At 31.2% G+C, this 12,632-nt stretch overlaps 2 protein-coding genes across 2 annotated transcripts; one reads left to right on the top strand and one right to left on the bottom strand.

Annotated features, from left to right (window-relative positions):
* The first annotated feature begins 4,117 nt into the window (after positions 1–4,117).
* LOC145588297 (uncharacterized) lies at positions 4,118–7,352 on the top strand. The gene is made up of 7 exons (XM_081644939.1): positions 4,118–4,260; positions 5,064–5,254; positions 5,820–5,960; positions 6,243–6,351; positions 6,437–6,498; positions 6,677–6,780; positions 7,097–7,352. The coding sequence occupies exons 2-7, from the start codon at positions 5,162–5,164 to the stop codon at positions 7,188–7,190; spliced, it is 603 nt and encodes a 200-aa protein (XP_081501065.1). The 5' UTR covers positions 4,118–4,260; positions 5,064–5,161; the 3' UTR covers positions 7,191–7,352.
* Positions 7,353–7,967: 615 nt separating this feature from the next.
* On the bottom strand, positions 7,968–12,018 carry LOC145588296 (tobamovirus multiplication protein 1-like). The gene is made up of 11 exons (XM_081644938.1): positions 11,812–12,018; positions 10,087–10,177; positions 9,954–10,006; positions 9,763–9,855; positions 9,596–9,667; positions 9,381–9,453; positions 8,969–9,014; positions 8,792–8,855; positions 8,621–8,674; positions 8,424–8,501; positions 7,968–8,308 (listed from the first exon to the last, which is right to left on the bottom strand). The coding sequence occupies exons 1-11, from the start codon at positions 11,986–11,988 to the stop codon at positions 8,216–8,218; spliced, it is 894 nt and encodes a 297-aa protein (XP_081501064.1). The 5' UTR covers positions 11,989–12,018; the 3' UTR covers positions 7,968–8,215.
* Positions 12,019–12,632: the final 614 nt, after the last annotated feature.

Genomic DNA, 12,632 nt, shown 5'->3' with positions numbered 1-12,632 from the left:
GTAGCAGAATTGTTTAATTAAGATGTTGATTTAGATAAGTTTTTCTCTTTATCAGATAATAACTTGAACATTTGTAGGACTGAAAGAAAATATAAAGGAGATTTACTATATACCTATGGCATTTTTTATTATTGGGTATACTTGGTGACATTGATTTTTCTTATTTTATATTCATGATACTTGAGGTTTAAAAATAAAAATATTAGTAATTGAATTGAGTCAATTCATTGTACATTGCCATGAATTTGCTATGTTGCACAAGTCCACTAATAGCTTTTCGATGAAAAAATTTAAGTTAAAATATTGAATTGATTTGGTATCTTGGACAATTTCTTTTAGACTTTTTATATTATAAAAAAATACACATATGAAAAATTTGACGTTGTATTTTCCACTTAATCGAATTAACAAAGCTACGTAGGAAAAATGTCTTATAAATTAACACTGCAAATAAAAATTAAAAACTAACTCAATTTAGGCAAAATTGTACATGACATATTGGGAACCATGTATGTATAATTGAAGTCTTCAAATTTGCGTTTGCAAAATGGACAAAATCCACAAGGGACCAATTGTGATCAATGACTCATATGTCACATATTAGAAATTCTTCTCTTCATATTAGAATTATACTTGTCTTTACTTTAAAGTCAAATCATAAATCATGTCATATATTCATATTTGTTTTAAAAAATTATTACTACTAGGATTGGATATTGTTTTTTCTTGATATTCCATAATCAATTGGATTTTTTTTTTTTTTTTTTGACAAAGATTTCATATAACCAAACAAAGGTACAACAAGAGAGGTAATTAAAACAAGAAAAGACAAACAATTGGATATTTTGTTCCCTTGATATGTTAATGTAAATGCAAGAGACATAACACAAAACATATAACATGTAAATATGTAATAATTATTGAGCAACTAAGTAACATTTTATAATTTTTACTATTCCATTTATTGAATTTTTTTTTCACTAGTTGTTCCACGTTACCTAGACATGTTTGCAATTGGAAAACTTTAACCATTGAGGCCTTGTCCAATTGAGCTTAAAACAAATATTAAAATAAGCGAAGTGTCAAAGAAAATAATTTTTGTTAAACTTATAAAAATATGTTTTATGCCTATTAAGTTCATATCAATTCAGATAAGTTACAATAAGGTCCAATAAGTTTAATAAGTTACAATTTAATAATTTACAATAAGGTCTAATAATTAATAATTAGGTCTAATATAATTATATTAAATACTATTTTTTTTAATAAAGTACTATGTATTATATATATCATTTTAATAGTACCATTTTATTTCGTAGTTATTAAGTACTATAATATTATTTTTTACTATAATATGTATATAATAATAATAATAATAATAATAATAATAATGATGATGATGATGATGATGATAATGTCCAATTAGATACAATAAGAAATAAGTTCTAATAAGTTCAATAAGGTCTAATAAGTTTAGATAAGTTCAATTAATAATGTCTTATAAGTTCAGATAAATCCAGGTTCATTAAGGTGAAGAGAGCATGCCCTTAAGCAAAATTAAGTTAATTTAATAATTAAAAATAATTTTTAAATGATAAAAATTACGGAGTAGTAATTTTATTAAAAGAACAAATACAATAGTGAATCAATAAAAATAATTTTAATCAACAACAATACTTAATAATTTAAGTTCATTAAATATAAAGGAAAAGAACAAAACCTTACATCTTTGATTGTCTTTGTATAGAAAATAGGGAGTACTTACAAAAAAATTAATAAGTGATTATGCCCTAGTATCTTACTTTTTCTAATTTTATGTTTATTGAGGAAAAATTAATGACACAACATGATAAATAATTGCATGATATCAACAATAAAAACCCTTAAAGCATAGGAATGATATATAATCTACACCTCATATTATTATGATTATTTCTATAATGAATTAGAATGAGAAAAAGTTTTTATAATACACATTTATCAATACTATAAACTATAATTGAGTTTGAAGTTCAAATTCACATTCTAAGGGTCTGTTCACTTCAACTTAATTTCAGTTCAGTTCAACTCCAATCAGTTCAGTTCAGTTCAGTTTAGCTATAATCAGTTCAATTCAGCTCCTAATTTCCTTCTCTCATAAAATATTCATTTCAGCTCAGTTCACTTCCGTTCAGTTCAGCCCCTCCAATCAGTTCTGTAATACCCCTCATGATTGCTTTAAAGGAGTTTGATATACTACTCATATCAACAAGATGCATCTTCCTTTTAGGGAGCCCATATGCTAAGATACTTCATAGTTAAGCGTGCTTGGCTGGGAGTAGTCTTGGAATGAGCGACCTCCTGGGAAGTTTTCCCGGGGTGCGCATGAGTGAGGACAAAATGCGCCAGAAGGACTCATGTTGGTATGTGAGGACAGTTGTTGGCCCTCGATGCGCATTTCGTGGCAATAGGCCCCTCCATAATTTGTTTGGGGTCAGGGTGTTACAAGTTCAGTTCAGCTCAATTCAGTAAATGTAAACAGGCCCTAAGTCTTTATATAAAGTTGTTATTCAAAAAAAAAAAAAAACAAAAAAAAAGTCTTTATATAAAGTTATGTATTAAAAAAAAAAATTAAAAACATGAAATATTAATGCTATGTTGTAATAGTGGTTATGTTCTTAATTCTCATTTCATACAAATTTTTATATGTGGTTGGAAACATCGTATAGGTGTTATTTTTTGTAGTGTAATGGGGTTATTTGGTTAATGGTTAGTGTTATAAGGTTAGGGGTACTACAGGGGATACTTGGTTAGTGTTATACTCCCTCTGTCCCTTTATTTTTGCCCCGTTTGACTTAGCGCGGTCTCCAAGACACGTGTTGAAATGTTTATATCTTTTTTTTTTCATATGTGTAAAAATTATAAGAAGTTGATATTAATTAACTTTACAATAAGACGAACCAAACAAAATCCCACATGACTATATTAGTATATTTCCTTTTTGTAGAACAACAGGAATTTGTGGTCAAAGTTTTTAAAGTTTGACCAACATTTTGGCAATGGAGCAAAAAAATAGGGACGGAGGGAGTAGGAGTTACATTATTTTATGTGTGGCCAACCACAAACAAGATAGGCTGCAAAGGTTAAGTGTTTGACGATTGACATTAAAAACATTTTCTACAAAACTACAACGTGCATTATAGATGATTTTCGCCTCCTAAGGTGTTGCTCTCATTAAGATATTTGAAGCCCTTACGATAGTTTTTGTAACCTGATGTGAGTTTCATTAAAAATCATACATGTCATGGATGAGGGGGTGGATTTTACGTTGTACTCGCCTCAACCCACCTCTATATATTTTTAAAAACAAAATTATATACTATTTTATAAAAAAAAATGATGTAAAATGAAATAGTATATATAATAATTTGTAATCCACTAATATTATAACTAAAAAAGTGTGTAATATTAACAATTTTTTTTTTTTTTTTTTTTTTTTTTTTTTTTTTTTTTTTTTTGTAATTTATATTAATTAAGTTGGATTGTGAATTGGGAGGCGGGGATTAAGGCCCCATCCTCTTCACCTTATTTTTGCTAAACTAAAATTATTTTTACTGAAACAAAATTATATTTGCTGAACTTAAATTATTTTTACTGAACTTACATCAATTTTACTGAACTGAAATTATTTTTGCTGAACTGAAATTATTTTTATTAATTTTCTATTATAATTCTTCTTTAAGAAAACTACATTTTACCGAACTTGAATTAATTTTACTGAACTGAAATTATTTTTACTTAATATTATTTTTTTAAGGTGAGAGAACAGGGCCTAAGTGGGGATGAATATCCAAGTGGGGGTGGGGTGGGGTGGGGTGAGGATGGCTTTGGAATTGTATTTACCAGGGTGGGGATGAGGATGAATTTTAAACACGTCACGGGGATGGGATGAAAATTTTAGGTGGGGATTGGGATGGGGATGGAAAGGCCCATATTCGTCGTACCCCGTCCCATTAACATCCCTATTTAAAATAAGTTAAAATAAGATGAATTAATAATTCTGTATTTTATTTTTTTGTTTATAAAAAATAAATAAAAAAACAAATAAATAAATAAAAATAAAAAAAATAAAAAAACCAGGAAAAAAGGGACGAATAAACGAATTTGTACATTAGTGTTTCATTTCAGCAGTACCAGTATAATTTCTGTTTAGGGTCTATTTGCAAATTGAAATCAGACCAACGAATTCTCAGTAATACTTACCAATTTCCACACTCACTGGTAATTTTCTTTTTCCTATCTCTCCGATCTTATTTGTTTTTGTCATTCGATTGTAATTTATAGGAATTTTAGATTTGATTTTCATTTTTATGATTTCTTAGCTTGTTAGATTATCGTTATCGTCCAAGATTTTAGGCTCAAAATTTTCCGATTGAAACTCGGATCTGAAAATCGAAATGTATGATTTTGACTTGATTTTATGATTTAAACTCGAATTGTTAACTTTCGATCTTCATCATTTCGTTAGATTATTATTTAATCAGAAGAATTAGCTAAATGTTATGTAATTGGGTTTTTTTTCGAAATTTGTTGATGTGTTGAGGTGTCAATTATACTCTATGATGATACATGTACTGAAATTGGTTCTTTAATTATATAATTTGATGTTTATTAGATACAAATTAAGAAGAAAATTATGGTTGGTTAATTTTGGAGAGCAACAAATCACATCGTTGAAGCTTGGGGAGTTGGGGTTTTAGCTTTCAGTACAAATTACTCATTTTTAGTAGAATGTCTCTGTAGTTTGTTGTCTATTTGTGTATCCTTATGTTTGTTGTTGAATAATGATTGTATGATGGTAATTTCAGTTTTTCTTGAGTTTAAATCGCGCTTCTATTCTTCACTGAAAGCTTTATGCCATAAATACTTTCAGAAACAAGAGTTAATTCTAAATGGGTAAATGTAAAATGTGTATCCTACTAGTGTGCCTATGTGGTTTGTCTTCCTATAGCCTTTTCTTTTCTGGAAATTCTTTGTTTTCCAATCAATTTATTTGAAGTTTTCACTTTGTTTTGTGTATTTAGGCCATGAGTGTAGAAGGACATGGTGGATATTAACACTTTCTCGAACTCTTACTAGTGTAAGAGAATTTGCAAGCTAATTATCAAAAAAGACAGCAAGGATGTTCTCTCTTATGTATGGGTTCTGGAAGTACATGTTCAGCAAGACGGAATTTCATGTTCTTATTCTCGGTATTGACAAGGCTGGAAAAACGGTAATGATTGTCTCATTCTGACAGATTTTAACTGTTATTTTTTTTTTTAAAAATTTTTGAATTTGATTGAGGACCACAATAAAATTATGATCATAACAGTAATTATTGTGTGTTTCCTTTGTTAAAATATTGCTTCATGTAGTTTTGATCATCTCTAGGTGTTGGTTATCTAGTTGAGCAATTGATTTATTAGTGTTATTGCTTAAAACTTGCTGTTGTTATTTGAGTCTATCTTTCATTGAATTTTAAAGCAGCATCTTTAAATACTCTCTCTCTTAAAAAGCAGAAAACTTGCTCTCCTACTCAAGACCCTTTGCACACATTCTTTGTCCACTGTAAAGGTTGACAACATGGTATTGAACCACAAAGTCTGGTACATATTATATGTTAATTGTTTTTGGTGTTACTTTACCTGCTATAAGATTCTCATAATTTTCTCGTTTCTAGTTACTTTATATGTTTTCCAAATAATCTTTATTGATTAAATATATACTTCGTATAAGCTAATGCAATCAAAGATCTTCTCATGCTCATAACATTAACAAATGCCAACAACATATTGCAGACTTTACTGGAGAAGTTGAAAGAACTATACTTAAACTTGGAAGGCCTTCCACCTGATCGAATTGTTCCAACTGTGGGGCTCAATATTGGTCGTATTGAAGTTGGAAATGCAAAACTTGTGTTCTGGGACTTGGGTGGCCAGGTATGTATATCAGCTTGTGCCCAATACTGCACTAGGCATTTCGTTTAAGTATCCCCAAAATGGCCAAAAATTGCTCTAAAGTCCTCTTATATAATCATATAATGGAGATGTGCCTCATTGCCATTTAATCATCTATACCATGTTGTACAGGATCCTCCCCCCCCCCCCCCCCCCCCCCTCCCTAATTTATTTTCTTTTTTTCTTTTTTTTTTTTTTGGAAAGGCTTTGAGGAGCTTGTTAGCCTCATCTTAGGTTTTATGGGATTTTCTTTTGTTATGGCAGCCTGGCCTCCGTTCAATATGGGAGAAATATTATGAAGAAGCCCATGCTGTCATTTATGTTGTTGATGCAAATGCTCCGGCTCGTTTTGAAGATTCTAAATCTGCACTAGGTAATTTTTTTAGTACGAAATGAGGTGTAATTTGTTTGAATGCCAAATTAAATCATTGCCTGTTGTCGATTCAATTATCTTGCAGAAAAGGTACTTCGACACCAGGATTTGCAAGGTGCTCCCCTTCTGATATTAGCTAACAAACAGGTACATATGGACTTTCTGTTTTGCTCTCCAAATTTTTTCAGCTGCATATATGTTGCTAGAAAGAATAGGGTTCTGTTAAGATACAGAGGCCATGTTGGGAGATTGTGCTTTTATGCCTCGTGTGTTTGATATCTCAAATTTACTTGTATAAGACTTTTTATCTTTTGCCTTCCAACAGGATCTTGCTTCTGCAGTTTCAGCTGAAGAAGTAGCTCGTTATCTGGATCTGAAAAAGCTGGATGAAAGGCTTTATATGTTTGAAGCTGTCTCAGGATTTGATGGGTAAATTCTAGTTCTGACACCTTCTCATAAGCATTTGATGTTATGGTTGATGTTTCAGGTCCTCCCATCCCCTTGTAATTACAGAATGATGGAAAACACATGTTACCTACTATTCTGTTTGTGCTTCTATATTAGTTTAGTGTTTTCCTTATTGAAAGGACTTAATTCCTTTCTTTCTTCCATCCTCTGCGTGTTTGATATTTGGGTTATTCATAATACCCTCGGAGATTTCCTTTTCCCTCTAAATTATGGCATTATTGCTTGTATGTCCGTATGTAACTAACACAACACATTTGGGGTTTGTCTCTGTTTGCAGTAGAGGGATCAAGGGAAGTGTAGATTGGCTTGTTGATGCTATGGAAAGAAGTAAAAGATCTGAAATGCTGCGAAGCCGTACACCTGCTGCTTGAAACTGTATTGATATGTTATGAAATTGCTTTCATTCAACCGTTGTATATACCTCACAACCATATTTCTGGCTCATCAATTATTAGTTTGTAGTTTCACAAAGGATACTCTGAATTCTTTTTTGACTGACTGTTGATTTGTTGTTGCTCCTTAGGAGCCCTGAATTAGTCCTGCTGTTGCTAAAAATTTAAACAATACCAAGTCCTATGGCAAGATTTTCGATAATGCTATATGTATTACTTGAGCATTAAATACTTATTCAAAAATGATATAAATTTGGGATTTTATGGCAGAAAGTTAATGCTTAATTATTTTATAATTTTTTTTAGCTTTTTATATACAACCCTTCATTTATCCTTTTTCCTCTTAAATGTAGTACGTTGTAGAATACAAAAAAAATGAACAACGGAGTATAATCCTATTTATATTAGGGGAAAATGTTCATCAAATGTTAATCATTATCGTGAATATTTATTTGGCGTATAGTCTGAAGATACTTCTCCAGAATCCTGTTGGTTGAATGATAGGTTCAATTCCAATGATTGATTATGAGTTTCACACTTAACCATGGATTGATTTGATTCCATGTCAAGATTTTGAGAATTGTGTTCTATTTTCTTTAAAGCCCTTTCAAGTGAATTTTTTCTACAACTTGAACAGAAGACTCTAAACTTAATACGAGTACATGCATTTATCAATATACACACTTTCAAAATAGAATCAAGTATTTATTTGCAAATTATCTAAACTAAATATGCATGTATGTTCCCGTCAAAAAAAAAAATAAAAAATATGCATGTATGTTTCGAATTTCTCATTTTCTAAGTGAGGAAAATTTATTTAACAAAGCATATTCTGCTGCCATTGTCCATTGCCAAGCCAGGGTATCTCTATGAAATACTATTTGTAATTCCTATACCAGAGGACAATAAAATGCAATTTTAGACTCCGTGACTGTCCAATGGCTTCTGCATCTTGTCACTGACTTAATAACCCCAATCATCAGGCCAAAAATAAGAGGACCGCTTCATTGGATGGCTTGATACTGATCCGAAACGCGTCTTGAAGGTAGCCTTCGAAGAACAAAGAGCACTAGAGCAGAAGGAACAATCTCAACCACCTAAAATGTGATCAAGTCAGGAGATAGCACCAAAGATTACAACTGCGCATTAAAATTGGTATGGCATCCTACCAATAATATTAATCTCATCAATGCTGAAAGTTTAACTACCTACCATGTAATAAAGAAGATTTCCTAAAGGATGATCGACGACATCAACATCAACATCATCATCAAACGCAGAGACAGCAGCCTAAAAGTACAATACAATTCATTGATTAGCTTGGTAGTCATTGGTAGATGTTCTGGATACTAAATTATAACAGCAAATAAGCAAAAAGTTCTTAAGCAAGTTGAAAGTTGGATACTCACCACTAAGCATTTAATTAAGAAACATGTGAAGCATATCGCGGTTATTACTCCAACCTGCAGCCATCAAGCTCAAAAGTTCAACTAACACTGAGAAGAAGTATGCTACTTCAGCAAATTTTTTACTGAACCTATATTTAGTGTAAAGATATACAAGTGTCTTCGAAATATTACTTCATAGATCTTCTTTTGACGGCCTACAGATTCTATAGGAAATCGCTTCAGCATAAAGAACAGCCTGTAAATTGATTATCAACCAGTACATATATTAATGGGACGCGAATAAACAAGTCAGTTCTCAAAACAGATTGAAAAGTCACTGCATTCAAACGGTCCAAAATCGATCAATACCTTCCACCGTATACCAAGAATCCAGAAGCTGCACTAAATGAAATAACTGCAATAACCAACCACAAAACGTTACAGATAGCTTGAGTGTCTTTATCAATAGCAACGACGAAGCATCACAAAGAGAGTTACGTATATACGCCAACAGTGGAATCTATATATCAACTTGGTCCTATCATTCCAACTTCCATTTCATGAAGTATGCACTCCGTATGAAAGATTAACAGTTTTAATATATATATTTTTCTTTAAATATTGGGCTTAAAGTTGCCCAAAATAATTCCAACAGGAAACCTCTCCTAAACTACGACCAAACGTTCTTAATTAGTATCAATCATGCTAGTATTATCAATGAAACAGTCTAAAAGGTAGGTGTAACAAACAACTACAAATCCCCAGCTCTCAATTTTATTACCTGATAAAAAGAGTTTTGCCACCTGGAGAGCTGCATGACTTTTGACGAGCCTCATGCAAATCCATATAATTATCTGAAGTGATTGCACAACAAATCAAAACCAAAAGAACTATCAACAATAATCATGAAAGTTGATATATACTATACTACTCCGTATTACTATATATCAGAGAAAGATAGGAGAATTGCTCAATAAATCAATAAAATATGATCACCTGAACGACATAAACTATCCCGTTTACAGCATAATATGCCGGTCTGAGTCTGTCAGAGGGTAGGGATCTTGCCTGCATAGGTGATATTCACAGATATTATAAATTATAGGGTAAATAAGGTAATTATAAGCATTTCAGATCAGCTGAGTGAATCTAAAGAACGGAACCTGGTGATAAATCTCTGCCCAAAATAACACGAGCAATGTGTAAGTGGAAAAGAAGAGAAGTCCCGGGAAATCGAGTAGCACGAGTTCAAGAGTCTACAACAGAGAATAAACAACATATGTATGAAAAGATTAAATGTAGTGTGCATTATAATTGTAGGAGAAAAATACTAGTTTAGAGGAAACTAACTTACATGCGGCCTGATCTGAAACACTTTTTTGTACAATCCAAAAAGAATGGCTCTCACTGTCCAAAGTTAACTCAAAGTTTAGTTAGTTGATACGAGATGTTGAATTAAAGACGCATCATAGTAATGCAATGCTTACACCCATTTACAACGAAATTCATCAAGTGAAAGGCCTTTTGTGTCGTCCATCCATATTCTGGTACTCGCATTTGTATTCGGATAAGTTGCACCTACAAAAGTTTGAAAAGAAAGAAACACGAGAACTCACAAACTTCATTCACTGAGGTCATGCTATGTACTCATACAATTCAACTTCATATATGAACAGGTTGATGGAGCAATAGCCTAACCTTTCTTGGCAATACTTGAACAATACAGGGGAATCATCAATTATCATTACCAAATCGCTTCACTAAGCTATACGAGTATTTTGCATTAAACTCCTTCCTTCCAAATACAATCACTTAGTATCACATTATCCTATTGCATCATATCTTAAGGACTTCAACATGATTTTACTTATTGGAAGACCTTTGTAATTATTGAGAGTTAACTGAATCTAGCTCATCACCGTGTTAGTAACAGCAAGTTTAAGTGCACAAGCATAAGGCAGAACAACAGGATAGTGGAGCATAACTCGAGTTCGTTACAACGCTTGCACAGCCGGCAAACAGCTTGCAATCTAACATACTACATATAGCAATTATCTAGCTTTTCTCTATTGATTCAAGAATACTCATATGCAATGTAGCCTCTTAAATCAAATAAGGTTTGAGCTTATGAGTTATGACATCAACCATTTACATATCTCAAAATGTCTATTTAACTCCTTGTTAATCCATTCCAAGTGGAGATCGCATAAGAAATGCGACAATTTTTTCTTGTGTATACCAATAACACAATACTTCCTCGGTTTTTTAAGTTTGACAACGTTTATTTTCACGTGTTCATTTATAAACAAGTAAGAAATTAATAGTTGTATACAAATTATTATTTTTTTTTTTTTGGTGAAGATAGTTGTATACAAATTATACAATAATATGTTTTTCATTGATATTTTCAAATTATACAATAATGACTATGTTTTCTCTTAATACTTGTAAAATCACCAATAATGGTCAAATAAAGTACGTAGGTACATCGTACAAAAGTCAAAACATGTCAAAATATATATATATATATATATATATATATATATATATATATATATATATATATATATATATATATATATATATACACACGCGCGTACGTGTTGCATCATATCACCACTTCACCACATTTTGAAAGATTCCAAATAATACAATTGCCCTGGAATTTGACACCTTTGGAGTTCAATTATGTACACAAAACTATTCATTCAAGTGGTAATAGTTTGGAACCTTTCATCTTATCAATCACCTTTAATGAGGTGTCAAATTATATTTAACCTAAAACAAATTAATTTACTATCCCTATAAATTAGTACTATGAAATTGATGAGTGGAATAAAAACTATAGATAGACAAATATGCATTATTCACTTTATCAATTAAAAAAGGCGACAAAAGCTAGACAAATCAAAACATAAAAGGAAATCATTTAACGTGGGACTAAGGCTCTTTAATTCTCTTTAAATCAATGTTAATAATGTCGCATATCAATCTATTTCAATACCTTACATAGATGAACCGATAATATTATTCTCTTCATACGTATGAAATTGATCAATCTTACATAAAACATTTTAGTTAAGAGTAACACGGTATACATCTGAGCCTCTTTCGATATCCCTATCTCGTCTAAACGAGGTGGTCACTACACATAAAAATATAAAAATGATTAAAACAAAAGAAGAAAAAAGAGAAAGGAGAAAAGGGCATACCAAAGCAATGATGGCAACCAAAGTAAAAGAAGCACAAAGTGTATAATAATAAACATCTTTGTTAGGATTCTTATTAAGACCATCTTCCATAATCATCATCATATTATTCAACAAATCACTCGCTAATAAATAATTATCACTTCCTTCTATCGCCATCAAACCCTTTGTTCGTCGCATAATTTGAAGCTCCTTGTTTATTTATTTATATAATATAATTTTCCTTTTTTTTTTTTGGTAATTTTTGGGATGGGATTGAAATAAAACAACAAAAATAAAAATGTATGAGATAGGTATATGAGATTTGTCTTTGTTAGAAAGTTGAGAAAATCGGGGAAAAGAAAGAAAAGTTAAAAGTAATTAAAAAAAAAAAAAGAAATTACAACATTTACACGTGATGTTTTTTAAGGTAGGCCACGTCTATGGTTGGCTATCCACGTGTCATGGGTAAAGATCACCTTGACTTTCCCAACTAAATGCTTTTTTTTTTCTTTATTTTTTTTTTGATAAAAAATATTTATTGTGTAGTAATTAGGGGTGTTCATAAATCGGTCTGGACCGAAAAAATGGACCGGATCACTTCGGATTGACCGGACCGAATTAATCGGTCCGGTTTTCGGGTCTTGAAATTCATTTTTCCGGTCTTTGGTTTGCTCCGGTCCAAAACCCTATAAAAATCGATTTTGGACCGGACCGATTTTTTTTATTAAAAATATATGTGAAACCTTAAATAATGGTTAAAATTATCCTTAATAAGCTTAGTAAACTTTAACTTTATAAGTTTTTTTGCACTAAACATACAAAAAAAGACATAAAAATGACGT

This window comes from Chenopodium album, chromosome 17 (genome assembly GCF_948465745.1).
Source record: "Chenopodium album chromosome 17, dcCheAlbu1.1, whole genome shotgun sequence".
Taxonomy (NCBI): domain Eukaryota; kingdom Viridiplantae; phylum Streptophyta; class Magnoliopsida; order Caryophyllales; family Amaranthaceae; genus Chenopodium; species Chenopodium album.
Note: the sequence above shows the minus strand (reverse complement) of the source record. Positions and strands in the feature narration are given on the sequence as shown.